The sequence below is a fragment of the Drosophila takahashii genome, chromosome 3L, assembly GCF_030179915.1.
Source record: "Drosophila takahashii strain IR98-3 E-12201 chromosome 3L, DtakHiC1v2, whole genome shotgun sequence".
Classification (NCBI taxonomy): domain Eukaryota; kingdom Metazoa; phylum Arthropoda; class Insecta; order Diptera; family Drosophilidae; genus Drosophila; species Drosophila takahashii.
Genome location: NC_091680.1, coordinates 17,129,767 through 17,149,091, shown reverse-complemented (window position 1 = coordinate 17,149,091; position 19,325 = coordinate 17,129,767). Strand labels below are relative to the sequence as shown.

General features: G+C 38.9%; 1 protein-coding gene and 1 long non-coding RNA gene across 2 annotated transcripts; one reads left to right on the top strand and one right to left on the bottom strand.

Annotated features, from left to right (window-relative positions):
* Nucleotides 1-6,855: 6,855 nt before the first annotated feature.
* On the top strand, nucleotides 6,856-8,735 carry LOC108062229 (E3 ubiquitin-protein ligase ariadne-1). The gene has a single exon (XM_017148814.3). It carries the CDS (start codon nucleotides 7,070-7,072, stop codon nucleotides 8,612-8,614), a length of 1,545 nt encoding a protein of 514 aa, XP_017004303.2. The 5' UTR covers nucleotides 6,856-7,069; the 3' UTR covers nucleotides 8,615-8,735.
* A 187-nt stretch (nucleotides 8,736-8,922) lies between these two features.
* On the bottom strand, nucleotides 8,923-9,688 carry LOC108062232 (uncharacterized). The gene is made up of 3 exons (XR_011418538.1): nucleotides 9,559-9,688; nucleotides 9,358-9,501; nucleotides 8,923-9,300 (listed from the first exon to the last, which is right to left on the bottom strand). It is a non-coding gene; the product is annotated as an uncharacterized lncRNA (long non-coding RNA).
* Nucleotides 9,689-19,325: the final 9,637 nt, after the last annotated feature.

The window sequence follows — 19,325 nt, the reverse complement described above, 5'->3', positions numbered from 1 at the left end:
AGCCCCAGCTGTATAGCCCTCGCTTGCATTTATTTGTTCAAGGGTTTTTTCTTCGCTTTTTTTGCGCCCTGGCTCCCTGCTTTCTCACTCAAGTGTCCATGCATTTTCTTCATTGATTGCATTTTTTGTTCGTCCTGCTGATGCTCGTTGCTAATTAGCCGAAGGGGTTGAAACAAAGGACTTCTGAGGGATATCGCATAATAATTATGCTCAAGGGGCGGATGGAAATCCGGGAATAAAATGCAATAAAGATTAAGGGCGCACATCTGAATTTAATTGCATGCAAATAAAGTGAAGTTTTTAAATGAAAGTTGCTTAAAAAATCATGGAAAAAATTATTTGAAAATATTTAATATAAATTTTAATTCAGAAGTGAAACATTTAAATATATTTTATTGTTTTTCTTAGCTTGGCTTCAAGTCTAATAAGTCCCAAAATATTATCATAATACTCCGGAACGAAAGTCACACATTTAGCAACTGAATTCCACACCTTTGTCGCAGCCATTACAACTGTATCAGTTTCATTCACAATTGAGTTGTTGCCATTGTTACGACTTTATAAGTGCCTGTATCTAAGTATCTAAGCAATGGCATAGTTAACGTGTTTTTTTGCCAGCTGCCGCCTGCTATATAAATATTTCTGATTGCGCTTTATAGAGTTATAAAAGAGTAAGCGCAAAAAAATGGCAAAGTATGGTAATAAATGCCATGGCATTTGAAAATGTTATTAAAAAATACTGGAGAAAAAATATACGGCATAGAGAGAGAGAAGTCAGGCCATGCATATAAATTGCACGGCCTGCATATAGAAATAAATAAGTGAAAAAAATAAAATGGTATACCAATAAGTGGTGGACAGGCTATGACGTCAGTTGGCCAAAATACCAAGCCAAAAGCCAAGTGGTGCCAGCCACAAAGATCACAGCTAAATCAGAACCATAAACCAGAAACGACTTCTAAAAACAACTTTCATTTTGTACTCGAGAACGCCGCGCTAAAGTACTGCAGAAAAAAATAAAATTAAAATTAAAATTGAACAAAAAAGAGCTGGACATACAGACTGAAACTTCAAATGATTGGGTTTAATTTCCCATTGAGAATGAAAAGTGCCAGGGGGTAGAGTAGGGAGGAGTGATTGGGAGGACCACGTTCGTAATTAAGTTGAAGTCGCATAATTCAATTAACGTCTTGGCTGTCGATGGGAAAAGGGTGGTGTTGGTGGTTCTAGTGGTTCTGGTGGTTTTAGAGGTATTTCGCACTGCTGCTGAAGCACACGCAAGCGCTGGGCAGCAAAAGCACCCACTGTTGCATTGTATTTACTAAGTGGAACTGGTCACTGATCTGGATTAGCAGCAATAACAACAGCCGGCCAAGTAGACGTCAACACAATCACCACACAGAGACTCGAATGTTGCACTGGGCGAAGGATTGGGAATTAGAATGCTTAAGAAATTGGCTTAAAAGGTTTTGACAAAAAAAGATGAGAAATGTTCACTAATTTTGGATCTAATTTTATTTTAATATCCATTATCATTTATATATCTTACATTTTAATGGATAATCCACGGATTTTTTAATAGATTGACAAAGATTTTCTTTGGCACTGATTAACCATGTTTACAAAACATATTTGGACAAAGATTTTATTCAAACCATTTTTAAAAGATCTGATTTACTTTTGAATAACATTTGATTTTTTTATTTATATTTTTCATTACATAAATACATACATTAAAACTTTCTTAAAAAAGTGTATAATAAAATAAAATAATAATATTTGAGTTTATTAGTATATTTAATTTTAATAGGAATATTTTTTCTAAATTTAATGACAGTTATGGCGAACTTTAAATTGACTTTCGATTGACTGTCACTCTTTTTTATAGAATACTTTCTAGAAAGTATCCAAGATGTGACCCAACGATTTTCCCAGTGCATTAGAGCCGGGCTAGGAAATATTGTGGGGACACCGCTGTACCAAAGCGTGACAGGCATGAATTAACAATTTGAATTAATGTCAGTTACTCATGGCATGGCTGCTGCTCCAAAGAGCGAGTGCGATGGCCAGGGGGGTGGAATTGAGTGGGCGCCCTCGTTTTGGTTCGCCTTAGTTGCACTTACTAATTTCTGACTGCGACTGGCATTGATCTTTGCATTGTCCGTCCGCCGGCGGCCACAAAATGAAAGGAAAAGTAAGTTACGATTACGTTAGAGCAGCGGCAACGTTAACGTTAACCAGAGGGAAAGGTAATTGCGATTTGGCCAAAAAGGGAAAGGAAATGTTTCCTGCGCTGTGATTTTTGCTTGGCCAAGTGTCAAAAATGTGGCTGTCCCCCTTTTGACTCAATGGAGAGCTACCAGAAAAGGGGAAGGGAATACGAGACTGGAACCCGGCTGAGCTGGCGCCAAATTAACCGGAAATGTCACAATGGCAATGGGCGACGTGCGGCCCGCTGCCCGTTTTGGAAATTATACAATTTTGTCACGTGACGTGCATTAGAAAACACAGTCACACAAACACCAAGATATTACCAAGACGTGCCAGACAGTCGCGGTCCAAACAACAAAAAAAACGGCCAAGAAAAAACGAAGAAAATACGAGAGAAACGAATCAAACAATTAAAGGCCGACCAGATAATCTGAACATATTACGAGGAATGAAAGAGGAATTCTGGAGGAGATGTGGTCCCCAAAACTTTCCGACTTATTTTTCAAATATTTATTATACTTATTACATTTTTAAATAAGCTATAACCGTCAAAGGACTTTTTTTATTAAAAATGTAACTATTTTATTAATAACTAAAGAGATTTAAAAAATGTCATTTAATATTTCTAACTTTAAAAAAAATTTTCATTTAAGAGCTAAATACTCAATTCTTATATTTCCCTATTTTTGCCCTATAAAGAATTTCAATTATTTCCTCATAAGTCTCGATAACTTTAAATACAACCCTGTGTAATTCGCTTTAATTACAACCAATCCACCCCTGAGTACCCATTAGAAAGGCATAAAAAACAGTACCGCCCCTCACTTAGACGAGTGTGAACCCGTCAAGTCCACTAAATGTCAACTGAGCACGCGAAATTCCGCAGCGGGACTTTCACTGGTCAGAGTCAGGGTCCTATTCTGAATCATACATATACACATATTAGCATTCCCTCGAAAAAGTTTTCGAAAACCAAAGTCAACGTTCTCTATGTCACAATGGGGGGTTAAAAAGAGTTGGGGTTACCACCGAAAGAAGCCACAAAAGCGCGAGAATATTGGCGGACGAAATGCAAAACCCGCTTTGAAGTCTGAGCCCACTGATTTGCCTTCTTGGGGGCCAACTTACTAACTAAACTGCCACTTTGAAGTGGCGTAGTTTTCCCTCTTAACGCACTTTCTTTCCAAAACCTTAACGGCTACCATTCCACCCAGAAAAGATGGCGGAAATGCTTCAATTTCAAAGGCGAAAAGCCGCCAAACGATGGAAAGAGATAGCTGCTCGTGCGAGGCCACATATGTGGTGGAAAAAGTTTTTCCTTTGCTGATTTCTTTTTTTGCTTTTTCGGGGGTTGAATGTCTAAGGGGGAGCACTTTCACTTTTCTTCTCACCCAAGTTTTTGTTTGCCTGTCACAAGGACACATTTATTTTTTTTGCAGACCCTTTTTGATTGGAAGTATTTGCCAAAATTGTGTGGGGGTGGTGGATTGTGATAAGGATGTGCCCTGGGGTTGCAGTAGAATACAATCGTTTTCAAAGCAAATTTTTGGCAATGATTTCTCTTTGACGAGAAGAGATGAAAGAACTGTGCGATGACAATTGCAAAAGGCAAGTCATAGTAAAGGGTTAGGGAAATTTTTAAAAAATGAAAAAGAACTCAACCAATTTTAAATCCTAAATTAGTGATGCAATAGTGTCAGGTAATGTAGCACCTCCGTTGCTATTATACGATATCCATCTTGAAGAATATTCTATGATGGATGGAGCTGTTCCCCTAACCCATTTTTCTAACCAACCGCTTCATGAATGATCACCCGGATCGCATTTAAAACGAATTTAAAGTCTAGACTATAGACCAAAACGAAATTCACATAAATCTCTGACACACTGGAAACTTGAAATTAATTTTTCGTATATAATTAATATACGAATTCATCGCTGGCCCAGCTACTGTTAAACCGCTAGTCAAGGTCAATCAATGGCGCAGAGAAAACATACATAAATTCAGCTGTCCATGCGAACCGTTAATGTAATAACTCATGCCTCACCGCGACTTGATTATGAGTCGAGAGCCCGGCTTTATACAGAAATATACGCGCATTCTTCTATATCATTTCTCTGGGCCTCGTCGCATCAAAATCAAATTAGTTCCGAGCGCTGATTTTCTTCCACAGTGTCGGCGCTTCATGCTCGTTGATTTCCAGCTAATTTTTGCTTTTCAAATCGACTACACAATACCAGACAAGAGAGTAATTATAATGCGAGAAGCGGGCGAACGCATTTATCGGCGCGATCAGCATACATCCGTTTGCCGCTGATATAAAGCTTGTCATTACCTAGCTAATTTACATGAATTTCCAAGCGAACATCCTTTTGGCCAGAAACCATTTGGGTAGCTGGAGAAATTTTTCCCAAGAATATTTTTCCAGCAAATAGTTGCAGGAACATAAAATACACAGGGGGAAAAAAGATTGGTCTGTTGAAATTAGAAAATAACGGTCAACCAACTGCTTAGCAAGTTATACAACCCTTATATTAATTTAGTTTTATTCGTATTTTACACTCGACATTTTGCAAGTAGCTTTAAATCATTAAAAAAAATTCAAATTAAATAAAATACAAATAATAATTTTAACAAAAATGTATTCTTTAGTAACCTTCTTAAATTTTTGTATAACTTTTTTTTTGTTTTAAGCCTATTTTTTATTGAACTGACTGTTCTATCTATTACTTTAATTTTTATAAAATTCTTACTGAATAACCAACCATTTCTTTTAGTGAACAACTTTAAGTAGGCTCAGAGAAATGCCAGTTGGCCTGGCCGGGATTGTTGGCCTATCAGCTATTTGGCATCATCATTGGCCAGGCTTTTGGTCTTTTGGCGTGGTCACGTCACAGGGCCATCGCTGTTGACCATCATCATCGGAACTGGCCATTTCTTTCGGCCTCTCTCAACGAGATTGGCAATGATAAAGCGTCGTGGTCAACAAGTGGCGCATCTTTGTTGTTATTGCATTTGCATGTTCACAGGAGAAATTCTTGAAATTTTCCACATATGACAAAGGCCACGCCCACAATCGTTGGCAGCCGCCTTCCTCCGCTCCTCTTTTATTTTTCATTTGCTTTTTCTGCAGCAAATGGTCAAATTATTTCCTTTTCCGCATTTTCCACCAAAGCATTCACGCGCACGAAAGGATTTCTTGTAATTTGGCTGTGACTTGAAAAGATGCTGGATGGAAAAAGGGGGCGAGAATGTGGATCTCCAACCCTGCGAACTGATGAAAGGGATTTTGTGGCTGCCTTTGCTGTTTTGGCGACTTTGCATTTTTATTTGTAATGATTTTTGCCAGCTCTTTTCGCTTTACTTGTTTTTTTTTTTTATCCTGGAACGGGCCACTGTATTTGGTGGGTTTTTGTGCGGCTTTTGTTTTAAATAAAAAATAATACAAAAAAATAGCAGGGAGAGAAGGAAAGAAATAAAAGCTACGGCAGCCTTATGAACACGATGTGTGTTTCTCCTCTATAAATGCATAAACTCACATATATAAAATCGAGAACACTTAAAAAAAATTATTTTTACGAATTAATTAAAAAATTTAAGGAAGAAATATCCGTTAAAAAATTACAATTTTTCTTTTTTCTAATGGTATCTTTTTACGATTTTAATATACTGTACACTAAAATATACCAAATTTTAAAAAATGTTAAGTGCTAAACAATATTAATTATAATATTACTTTTTCCTAGTTCTGAATTAAATATAAATCCCTTTCAAATTATAAATAACCTAAATTTCTCCCAGTGTTCTCACACCCAAGTGCAGCTCGGCATGGCAGATTGAGCCCGTTTGTTCAATGAGTGCTAGAGAGATGGGCTGGATTGGGTTGCGCCTGGAATCGTGGAATCCTGGTCCGGGATCCTGCATCTGCATCTGCATTATGCACACTCATTACCCTCTCTCTCTTTCGCTTTCCGTCCCTTTCTGGTCGCCATTATCCTTGTGCACTCGTTCACTTTCATTTCACATATCGCGTGTGTGTTTTTTTCCTGGATTTTATTCCTCTTTTTTATTTACGTGCCTTACCCTTGCCACTTGAGACATTGCTTTGTTCTGTTTTATGCCACGAAGGGGTTATGAAAAAATATATATCCCGAAAAGCTTTTAGTGTGCATGTGAGAATGCGTTGAAAGCGCAGGCCAAATGCATTTGGATGGTCTCTCAACTCGGTACTAAAACAGCATGATTTTTCAAAAACCGCATAGCAACTAACATATAGGATAAAGCAAAGTAAAAAAAAATTATAGTATTTTCCGCGAAATATTAATTTATTGTTTACAAATTATGTTTCAAACAGTTTATACATTTTTCGTAAAACATTACAACTGTCACGTAAAATATTTAATTTTTGTATTAAATAATAAATTATTCAATTTTTAAGTCATTAGCGTTTGGTTGTCATTCAAGAGGAATTGGTTAATGTTTTAATTTACACAGCATTTATTGCAACTAAGGTAAGGTTTAAAAAATTTACAGGTTCTGGATTTTTTCTGGTTTTATTTCCTACTTTCAACACTATTAATATTTCCCAAAATAATTTTTCTAAAAGTTAGGTAATAGGAAATCTTGTCAGGTGTCAACCGAGTAGGTTCAGTCTTCAGTAGAAATACGAAGAAAATACAACATTTCATCGCATAGAACGTGTTCAATATTCCTCAAATCGATACACGTGGTCTGATAAACGTTGTTGCTGCTGTCACTGTTGTTGTCCCATCAGCTCCACAAAAAAAAAATCCCCAAATGTTTTAGGGTTTTGTGGCGAGATAAATTCTAACGCACTTTAGCCCACATGCTGGTAATATGAACTCGGACTCGGAATTCTCTGATGAGGATCACGGCGACTCGCATCACAGTCACATGAGTTGCGGAAATTTCGACAGCGACAGCGAGGATACCTGCACGGGGATCGTTTTGGCGGAGAATCCTAATCGTAGTGCCGATGCAGATGACTTTGTGTACAAGGTCCTTTCGGTGGACCAGATCGTCCAGCACCAGCGCAACATCATCGACGAGGTGAACAATGTCCTAAATCTTTCACCGCAGGTCACGCGGATTATACTCAATCATTTCAAGTGGGACAAGGAACGGCTGTTCGAGAACTATTTCGATAGCAGTCCGCAGGATTTCTTCCAGCGTGCCCACGTGGTGAATCCCTTCGAGCGGAAGAGCGAACTGGATGTGGAAAGTAAGGTCTCGACATCATCCTCTAATTCCTTGCAGAAGCTCTGTGGCATTTGCTTCTGCCCCTGCGAGGAGCTCAAGGGTTTGGGCTGTGGTCACAGCTTCTGCGCCGCCTGCTGGAAACAATACTTGGCCAATAAAACCTGCAGCGAGGGCTTGGCCAACACCATCAAATGTCCAGCTGCCAATTGCGACATCCTAGTGGACTATGTATCCTTTCTAAAACTAGCCGATGATCCAGAGGTTGTTGAGCGATATCAACAGCTCATAACGAACACCTTTGTGGAGTGCAACATGCTGATGCGATGGTGTCCCGCCCCCAATTGCACCCATGCCGTCAAGGCCGTTTGTGCCGAGCCAAGGGCAGTTCACTGCAAGTGTGGCCATCAGTTTTGCTTTGCCTGCGGCGAGAATTGGCACGAACCGGCCAGCTGCAGTTCGCTGAAGAAGTGGCTGAAGAAATGCCTCGAGGACTCGGAGACCTCCAATTGGATTGCCCAGAACACCAAAGAGTGCCCGAAATGCAATGTGACGATCGAGAAAGACGGTGGCTGCAATCACATGGTCTGCAAGAATCCTTCCTGCCGTTATGATTTCTGCTGGGTGTGCTTGGGATCCTGGGAGCCACACGGTTCGTCCTGGTACAGTTGCAATCGGTTCGACGAGGAGGAGGCCAAGCAGGCCAGATTGGCCCAGCAAAAGTATCGCTCCTCGATGGCCCGATACCTGCACTACTATAACCGCTATATGAACCACATGCAGAGCATGCAAATGGAGAACAAATTGAACGCCAGTGTTCAGGCCAAAATGGAGGATATGCAAGAGGAGATGAGCTGGATTGAGGTCCAGTTTCTGCGCGATGCCGTCAATGTTCTCTGCCAGTGTCGCACCACTCTGATGTACAGCTATGTCTTTGCCTTCTACCTGATGAACAACAATCAGAAGATCATATTCGAGGATAACCAGAAGGATATGGAAATGGCCACCGAGAAGATCTCCGAGTGTTTGGAGCGAGAAATTACCGTGAAGAACCTGTACGAGGTCAAGCAGAAGGTCCTCGATTTATCGCACTACTGCCAAAAGCGACGACATGTCCTTCTGTGCCACGTGAGGGAGGGTTACGAAAAGGACTGGTGGGACTTCATCGAGGATAGCGCTACATAAATCCCCACGTCATCATCCGATCTAGACTACCGGCACATGCAACACAGAAAAAAAAAAACCCACCGATCTCATTTCACTGAAGACTTTTAATCATCACACACAATACCCTTTTCGATCTTCTCTCTGGTTGAATTGTTTTCAGTCGATTCGACCGGAGCTCTCAAAATTATACAGTTTATACAGGAATAGAAAGAAATATACCAAATTTTTCATAATTAACTTATAAACGGAATATTTGTACTGCTTATAGAGGGAGTTCGAAATTTGGTTTGAGAATCATATTATCTTTTAAAATGACAAATACAGTGCTTAGCTCTTCTAATTCGCCTTTATTTTAAAATTTAGACAATTTAAGTAGAGGAAAGCTTGTGAAGATTTTCAATGTTAAGATCTATAACATATCTTCAGCCTCTGTTTATTTTGGCCTTTGAAGAAAATATTCCGTAATTTGGCTAGATTTCTTCTTTTTTAATCGACTTTGAGACATTGTCGACAGGGGGGCGGTGAGCGGGGACACCAGGATTAGGGTCAGAAGCTTCGACTTTGCGAGGTGGATCCGGTACAACCGGAACGGGAGCTGGAAGACGGCGAGGTGAATCGGCATCATAGGGAGCGGAAGCTGAAAGACGGTTAGAGCGGCGACGAGAGGGACCGGGGGCTGGGCGGCGGTATGATTCTGGGGTATTCTGCATAATAATAATATTTATAATAAAAAAAATTGCTAAAAAACATAAAACACTTACAGAATAATCATTAAACCTTATACGGCAATTATGAAATTCCATTCGAGGGCAACCTGGGATACGGCGAAGTAAATCGGGTAAATTCGGAGCACTAGTGGAGCGAGGGGAACGGGAAGATGGACTGCGAATTGATTCTGGGGAATTCTGTACAATAATAAGTGATTTAGTAAAAGGAACACAATATTTGCTAAAAACACTCACAGAAGTATAATGAATGCTTATATCGCAATTATGAAACTCCATTTTTCGCATTTTTCGATGATGAGGAAAGTAGGAAAGTTGATGAAAGAAAAATTGAGCGTCTGCCAAAAAGTTTGGCCCAATACACGTGGTTCAAGAAAATACAATTTTTTTAAGGGTCTAGTGTTGGTTAAACTGGTAATATTCGTGTTTTATTTTACGGTCATACTGGCTCAAAAAATTAATTTTTTTAACTTGTACATTACAAGAGAATAAACGGAAGCTAGTCATTTAAAATGTATTTTTCACATTGCGAGTACATTTGAGAGATTTCCGTAAAAGGTTACCTTTCGGAAGTGTATGAAATTCATTGTTTTTTGAGCGGTATTTTAGTATTTTTTATGTGAGGCATGAACCAGAGACATCAACCATAATTTGGTCACCAAAAATTGGGTGCAGTTTTTTAAACATTAAGTTTTTGGTTTTTAACGGCTTTTTAGTAGGTTGAATACTTAACTTTTTTAATTATTATTATTAAATGGTTGATTCGATAATATCGATTAGGTAAGGACTTTTGTCAACCAGCGAATACTGATCTGAATATAGTTTTGTTTTTACATAACAAATGCATTTCATTGATTGAAAAGTTTTACTTTAGTTTCGGAATTACAATTTCTGAAACCTACGACCAATTTCGAAGTGTAGATCAAAATCTATATCGACTGCCCCACTGTTTACTCTCCTCTACGGCCCCCTAATATGCGTCTGGCTTTTGTAATTATAACATAAATCAATCCCAATTTCATGTTATACTTTTCAGCGAAGCAAAGCGATTAATGTCGACAATGGACCAGAGAGATATGGCATGGCAAAAGGAAAATCATAAATAAGCCATATATTGCCATGGCCAATAACGGAATGGAATGGAACGAAATGAACACCCCACCGACCGACCGACCGTATGAAAAATATTTCCTTATCGCGATGCTTCCCCAAGAGAAACGCCGCCAGGTGCAAAACGAAACGTGTGGATAGTGTGGATATATCGAGGAAGGGGGTTTTCTGTGGGGTTTGGGGGTTAGGAACTGGGAACTGGAAAAGCCTTGGCCAATAGATTTACGGCAAACGGCAGCCGAGTCGTGCCTGCCTTGGCTTAGAGTGTGAATTTTCGCACCCGTGATGAAGTTTCCAATTAAATTTTATTGGATTTCAAATTGAGGCTGAGACTCAAGCCGCTGATCCGATGCCTTTGCCTTTTTGCTGCGGCTGGCTGGTAAATATTTGCGCACCATTGTTGTGGCAAGTGTTGAAAGTGGGCGGTGCACTGTTGGCCCCCTCAACCTCCCAATCCACCCACTTCTCTTGCTGCTTAACACCCCCCAACAAATAATCCTCTCCCTCGCAGAGTGATTTCTTATGGCAGTTCAATTGCGGGGTCATCAACGTGTCAGCATTCGAATTGCACCACTGCGGATGCACCCTGGAGTTGACTATTTTATGATTGCATTGTGGGAACGCCTTGAGAATTTCGGGAGGCCAGAATTACGATGTGCGATTGGCAGTATATTTTCCTGAATGAGGTGAAAGTTTAGTCTCTAAACATAATTGACTGAGATACGGAAGTGTGATATGAATTGCGTTTTCATATAAGTAGCTAACAAAAATACAATACTCTTAAATCAATTTAGTAAGACAATTTTAGATAGTTTTTAAGGATTCCTAGAAAATTAAATACATAAATTTACCTAACCCAATATATTAATATTTTTTAAATAATTACTAAAAAGTTTGAATCTAATCCTAGGGATTTTTTTCAATACTACTTTAATTACTCTTCTGATTTGAAACTTGAATGTACTTAAATTCTTTCAAAAATAAATTCCGGTAGCTTTCAATTTCCTAGAATTTACTTAAACAATTTAACAATTTTCTTGGCCCGACTTTAAGCCCTCAGTTTCATCTCTATTTACCTTCAATATCGGCTTGGCCATAAGGCTGCAAGTGCCAGTCAACAGTTGGCCTGCTCCTGGCCCTTGGTCTTCGGCTCATTCAACAAGTCAACAAACAAAACACACAGTAGAGAATGGAGAAAAAATGACGAGCCGAGGGAGGGAAGATGGAAGAAAAAACCTCAGAAAAAAGAAACGTAGTCCTTTCGTCGGAGACCTGCTCCCCGGTCAAGTTGTGCTCAAGTGCGTTCGTATTAATTTTATTTATTGGCCACAAAATCCCAACCGCAGGCCCCCTGCCCCCTTGTTCTTCGGGCTTAACGGTCTCGGTTGGCGTTTCCTGCTCCTGGGCCCTTGGCCTGGCTTATTGAATTTTTATCTACAGTTTGCCTTTGTGCTTATGGCATCTCACTGAATCTTGAATCTCGGGCTGGGCGTTAGCTATTTTTATTATGGTAAATTCTTCTTCAGTTTTTTTCAGCTCAGCGGCTTCGAGCGGCAGACACTTGATGTCCTTACATCTGCTTTACAACTTGGTCGCGTACTTTCAATTACGCGTTCTCGTCCTGCCATTGTCCTTGGCCTCCGTCGAAGGTCGGTTAATAGCCAAGCGGGCTGACAATGGACCCGGCCAAAAAGTGTTGTAAGCCAGCTGAGATTACCGTAGAAACTGTGTCAATGGCAGGGATAAATCAATCAAATGAATAAGGAAGTGGACCGGTTGATAATCTTTCTTTTAGCATCAAGTAGGAATTCTAACTTTAATTTTTAGTATCAATAAAAAAGTATCTTTAAGTGTAGTCTTTATAAAAAATATATAACTCTTACTTAAAATATTAAAAGGTAATTTCGAGTGGAGCATTTATTATTCGGGCTCGTACTGAAAATATAGGTTTGTATATTGGCTTTCCTCTCCACATTAGAAGCACTTGTTCGTAGTGAAAGACGGCTTAGGTAATTCGCGATTGCAGCCAATTTGTTTTTGCACTTTCTAATGGCTTCCCCTTTATTTCCTATCTGCAGCACATTAGTTGTCCCATTGAGCAACAATGTTGTTTTGTTGGATCTTTTTGTGCTGATTTTTGCGGCGAAGTCATAGCTCTGCAATAAACAATATGCAGCTTACACTGGATACACGGAGAAAAATCATGATATTTTGTAAAATATTTGATCAAGGAGCTAGAACTGAAAGACTGTAATTTTTTAAGGATTTTTTCCGAAGAAATCAATTTATATCACCTTAGTTGGGATTTAATTTTTAATATTTTTTTTGCAAGGAGAGGTTGACATGCGAAAGTTTTAGGTGTGAGTTACAATACAATAGATTCTTAATTTAACTTACCACAATTAAATTATCACAATTTTTTGTGGTATTTCCGTAAACTTAGAATTATTTTAACTTTGGATAAAGCTGTATCAAAATCTGTTTTTTTTTAGCCGTGTCGCTATGGCTATAACTGGATCTGAATCTAAGGCTGCCTGTGCGACTCCTTAGCCGATTTTTCTTGACCGTACTCTTACTCTTACTCCTCGCACTATCACTTCATCAGCGACGTGAATTTATGAGGCACTTTGCGCAGTCGCCGAGCATCGTTGGCCATAATTTGCCGCCGTCTTCGCTTCTCGGACTCGGTCTCGTCTATTGGCGAGTGCACAAATTGCGTTGATATGCTGACAGGCGGCACACAGCGGGTACACGGCGAGAAAACCCCCCACTTTATTAGCAGACTCATTTGCCTATCGCCTATCCGCAGATGTGGCAAAGTGCATTAAAAATGTTCCGACTTCGGGCCACTAAATTGAGGCACGCGCGCAGGCGTTAAAGAGTAAACAAATAAACAGAAGCCAGCGGCCTACAGAAACCAAAAACGAAAAACAAGAATAAGAAAACTTCAATTGAATTTAATTGGCCAACTGCGAGGGGCAGACTGCTCTTTTCGACACTAACTAGCTGTCACATTTTTGTGATGCGCGAGAATTGGAGCTCAGATGCGTAAACAAGAGGCGAATATCTGAATTTGAGAATTGCCTAACTAATTAATACTCTTTAGTAAAAAGAAATTTTGGAAAATATATCCAAATTTATCATGTTCCACGTTTCCAAAAAATAAAATAACAATAAAAATTATCTCAACAGCAGAAAATAGGTATATATTTAAATAAATAAATTTGAACAAATATTGATTTAATCTCTTACATTTCGATAAACAAAATTATTATTTGTTAAATTATTTTATTATTAAATTTATACTTTGAAAACCAATCGATTTTTTATTTACAATCTACAACTTTCCATCTTTTATTCCCATTAATGCAGGGTATTTTACACTTAAGTCATCGTACAAATTAAACGCATTCCTCAGGCTTTCAGCTGCCCTGGCTTCTGTTTTTTCTGCTTATCACTCGAATCATCATCATCATTCCTCGGCAAAAGCCACATCGAAAAAGGTCGTGCCAATTTAATTAAGCGACATTTTATTTAATTATTTCATATATTGATTGCAAAATGTGTAAAGCTTTTAATTGCGAAAAATGACCACAATTCCCCAAACAGAGAACCGCACCGAAAGCCCAAGCCTCATATTCGCATTCCCTTCCATATACATACATAAATATTGGGCATCAATAATTTCAATAATTTCGCATGGAGAAAATGGCTGGAATGAAATTGATTTGGGCCGACAGCAGATGCATTTAATGCATTTATATTGCATTTCATTATGCTTATTTCATTTCGTAATGATTGAATTGAAACGGCTGGAATGATGACTGCCAATAACAATGGACAATTGGACAAATCAAACAGATATGGGGCTTTTTGGTCTCGTCCTGGAAATGCCAGTCTCCTGGTTTCTGGTTGCTGTTACACAGGGAAAGGCAAATGGGTATTTAATGATTAAAAACACTCGCTGAAAGGATTGCTTTTCCTTTAAAATATTTGTATTTTCTAGCCTTTTAAGAATTTAATTTTAAAAATATAATTTTAAAGATTTATTGGCTTTTAAAAAACATGTTTTTTTTTTAATAAAATTAAAAATCATTAATAGATCTATACATTATTTTATGGTAGTTAAAAGGAAGGTTTTTATTTAAAAATCTATATTTTGCTCGCACTGACATAACGGCTATTTATTTTGTCAAAATAAATCAAAACTCCTGAACTCATTGAACATTTATGATCCCTGCCCCATTGTTTAGATTTATTTTGCAATGTGTGCCTTTTGGGCAAACATATCAATTATGCGGCACATTTTCACTGTTATAAATATTTACGCAGAAATTAATTATTTTATATTAAAATGACCGCAAAACATTTTACACTCGACTGGGGATCTGGGAAATCCACTCGGGATATTGGCTTTATCCCCGGGCTTCCTGCGGTCGATTTTTTTTTTTTGTATTGTGGCCCGAATGACTGGTTGACTGGTTGAATGGCCATGGCCTGGATGTGTGCACTGTGATTGACACGGTAAATGATATTCGCATTATGCACAGGATATGTTGCTGTCCACTGCGAAGTGCCAGTGTGTGTGTGTGTGATGGTTAAACAGGAAGCGGAAATGGCAACAAGCATTGTGTGCAGTTCCATTGGGAGCCATCTGCATCTGCATATTGCATATTTGTTGTTTCTTCAGCCACTGTGATTGCCATAAGATCCATTGTTGTTTTTGTTGTTTGCCAAATGGCAAATTTAAAGCCTGATGAGCCGATAAATGCTTTAAAAGTGTAACGATGTTGTTGGGTAAGCTTTTGCCTGCTGCCCATCATATTGCTGTTTCAGCATTCAGATCCATCTTCATCAGCATTGCAGACCCCCAAGCCCGGTTTCGCATCAGGCCCATTCAGAATGTAGCTATACTCTCAAGCCCCTGCCCGGATAAAGGCATCTGCGATGGATGGCAGGAGCTGAAGAAATGCTCTTTAAGGATCCACTTGTGTGCCTGGGCTCTCAAGTGTCCTTTGCATGTTAGCGAAACCACTCGAAAATATGACGCGTTTGCTGAAGTATGCAAAAATTGCACATGGAACACGGAACACAGGAGGAAAAAAAAAAACAGAAAAAGTAAAATAACCACCGAGCTCAACTGCTCAACAATAACGCGGAACAATTCAATGTTTTCGCTGCTTTAAGTTGTATGCCGACACAGAACGATTTTTTCCGATTTTTCGGCTTTTTATGTTCGACAAAATGTTATCAATCGATGGCTATCAGGGAGGCAAATTCTAATAATAGTCACATAAAAGAAGCGAGGTCCTTAAGAAAAACAATTATAAAACCATACAAAATTTAAAAGGAATTTAAGTAATTTAAGTATGGATTATAATAAATTTAACAATGTTTCATATTACAATCAACTATTTAAATAATTAAAATTAATTTAACAAAGGTGTATGCTATGCTAATTTTTTTTTAATTTTTAGACTTGAACTAAATTTTGTATAATTTAATTACTGATATAAAAATGATTAATAAAAAAACTTACAATAATTAAAATTATCGAGAGCAAGCCAAATTATTCAGAACTTTAACCATTGCTCTAAGGGGCATGGAATAAAATATTGTATTTAGACGTTCCAATTCCAAATTCACCAATCTTTCGCCTACAGATTCGATCAATCAATACCCAGAACTTTGGCGTTGGCGGCGGCGAACATGAAATATCACAGCCACAGCCAAACCCTTTTTCCCGAGCCCCGAAAACTTTTCGATTGGGAGCTTGGGACTTGGTATCGCTATCGGAGTTTCGGTTACGGTTTTGGTTATTCGGATTTCCCTCAGCTGGATTTGGATTTGGATTTCCTGCAGCCGCCGCCGCGAACGTGAGCGTAACCAAATTTTGCCAGAGGGCTTGGCCGAATCAATTCAATTGCCAAATTATGCCAAACCTAGGAAATACAAATGGAATCGGCAGTAGAAATGGGGAATAGTCATGGCCAATATTCGGCGCTGTTCCAATATTTGTGGCCGCAATTGTTTTGCATGACTCGACTGGGGCTCAAAAGGCCTCAAAAGCCGAGAGACTGAGCGACTGCATTGGCCTAATCGATCATCGGGCCATGTTTTCTTTCCTTTTTATTTTTTCGGCTGCATTTTGGCTCATTGGCTCGTTGTGTACCCACAACTTTTTTGTTATACTATTTTTTGTGACGGCGGGTTTTGTCATTTGGCTTCGGTTCGTTTGTTGGCCTGCTGTCATTTTTAACTGTCTATCTCGGTGTCTCTGAGCCGTGCTAAGACTTCGGCTCTTAGCCTGGCCTGCAACTATTTTCCGTGCCACATTTTAACGTAATTATGCCGAAAAAGTAACACGAGCAACGACGCGACGCGCCGCGGCATTTGATTAATTGTCGAATCATGCACACCACTGGGGCTATTTGTTATCTCAAGGCGTTGAAATTATAAATTGTTTTGAGTGCTAGCCCCACGCCAGTTAAAAAAAATAATGGCAAGAGGAGACTGTACCCGGACATCGCCTGCTGATCGTCGTTTAAGTTGGGACGAAAGTGTGAAAGGGTTCAGCAAAGGGTTCACACGAAACATCACCAAAAGTATGAAACAAAAAATATAATTTATTTCGACAGGGGAAGTGTACTTGATAAGACAAGGCGACATAAAGATATTAAAGAATATGCCAAAAAAATTATCAAAATGTGTTTAATACAATGCATTTTTTTTAAATGTTCTAAAAAATATTTTTTGTTTATATACCTGTTAGTCAGTTTTCGACACAGAGTATTTTTGTTTAAAATTAATTAATTATTACAAAAGAAATACTTTATAATTTGTCTTGTTTATGAATACTAGTGTTCCCACATTTTGTAAGTAATAATAATAATCAAAAACATTAATTAGGATATTACCATTCAATGGTAAAAATAAAAAAAAATTCCTAAGAGATTCAATCATATTAATGGCTTTATTACAAAACGATCCCCCTCAAAAATACATTAATTTTGCAGCTTTTCATTCTACCATATCAGCTTCCTTTGCCATTCATAATTTGGCATTTCCTTAAAGTTCAACCAATCCGGCAAAGTTCTTTGTCACTCCCGCCCCCTCCAATGACCTCCACCCATCGCTCGAAAAACCACCCACTGAGTGCGCGGTGAAGTGCATAAATGCTGAGTATCCCGGTGAGAACATGGATATTTCCATGGCCCGGACTCACATGAACCTGTCGCAGCAGCTAGAAAATCAGAAGAGCACGTGACATTGTGTGACATCATTGAGCTGGAAAACTCCGAAAACCGAAACGACAAACAGAACTTTCGCTTTATGGAGTTATGGAGAAAGACAAAGCCAGACGCCTTCCAAGTTTAGGTTGTTTTTTTCTTCTATGATTTATTCAGATTTTTTTTTTAGAATTTCTCCTCTTTTTATTTTTTTTTTCGTCACTTGCAAGTGCACACTTGAGACAGCGATGATGATGACGATGGGCGATGAGTGACGAAAACCCCATGGGAGGTGTTTGTTTTCAGGGGGTGTGGCAGTCAGGTGCCGAGCGATGCATTCAGCACGTAGAACATAGATCAACGCGTTTGCATACATGAAACACGGGTGGGGAGAAGAAAAACGAAGGTGAGGTGCCAACTGCAATCACGTTAATTAAAAAGGTGCAAATTGTGAAAGGCGCTTGGGGAATCCGAATGCAGAATGCCAAATGTGTTGGCAGCTGTTAATGAACGAGCCAAGTGCCGAAGGAATGGGCCATCATCACTTGTTCGCCAGTCACGTGCTCCACTTGGTAATTAAACGTATCATAATTTCTTATGGCAAACAATCTCACTGGTTCTCTTATTTTTCACATATGTGAGCTTCGCTTTGCCACCACCACCGAAGGGAGCATTTTTCAGCGAAATTCCCAAACCCAAAGGACTGCTGCATTTTTACATGCATTTTAATATTAACGCCCCGCGAAATGAAAGGCGACGCGGCGCAGACAAAAAGGATTTTTTCCCTTCACAGGCACCAGGCAGGCGTCCTACCAAAAAGGATGCGACGACGACGACATTTGCTTTTGGCCATGGCATGGCTCAGTTTGGTCTGCAATTGCTAAATGCGACTGTCTACGCCTTCGGGGGGCTGGGTGGATAAATATTTGGAGTGGGCTGGTTAGTACATTAAATGAAGTCTCAGTCCACTAGAGCCCTGCACAGACTCGATCACTAGAAGAAATATATTCTTGGTTTTATTTGGTATTAAAAAAATTCAAATTGAAATAATGATTAACTGCGCAGAGAAAGAATTTCTAATATTTTTAATAAGACATATTTATTTAAACAAAATTTATAGAACAATTCCAGACAATTTGGGAAATGTTCTAAAAATTATTAAAGTTTACGCTTTTACTGTTTACTTCCTTTTTTCTTATTTGTAAATTGTTTGCTTTGAAAAAAAATTATTTCCAAAGTGTATAAAAATTATGAAAAAATGTTTGCAGTTTTTTTGCGTTTGTTGTGCAATAAGAAAATATGAAATTTCATTTTGCCGACTGCCGCCGACGCGTTGCATGCAACAATGGCGTCAAAGCAGCGGCAAATATGCACGGACACCAGCGGCAAACGGCCAAGAAGAACACAGCTGGGAATTTAAATGGTCGCCCATATGGGACAGCTCTCGGAAAAAAGCAATAGCCATGAAATGGGACGAGCAAAGTGCATTAAAATGTTGTAAATTCGAATTATGATATTAAATTTTAGTCAAGTGGAGGCGCGAGTGAGCACGAAATGAAAGCCAGATGCCAGCACACGAAATGGAAACTAATAAATTCAAATGAGTGATCGTTAAATAGAAAACATCGTGATGGAGATCAGTTCAAGCTTGGAGCGCTATAAAAA

Excerpts from the sequence above, each read along its gene's own strand:
- LOC108062229 (XM_017148814.3), top strand. The coding sequence starts at position 7,070 with ATGAACTCGGACTCGGAATTCTCTGATGAGGATCACGGCGACTCGCAT.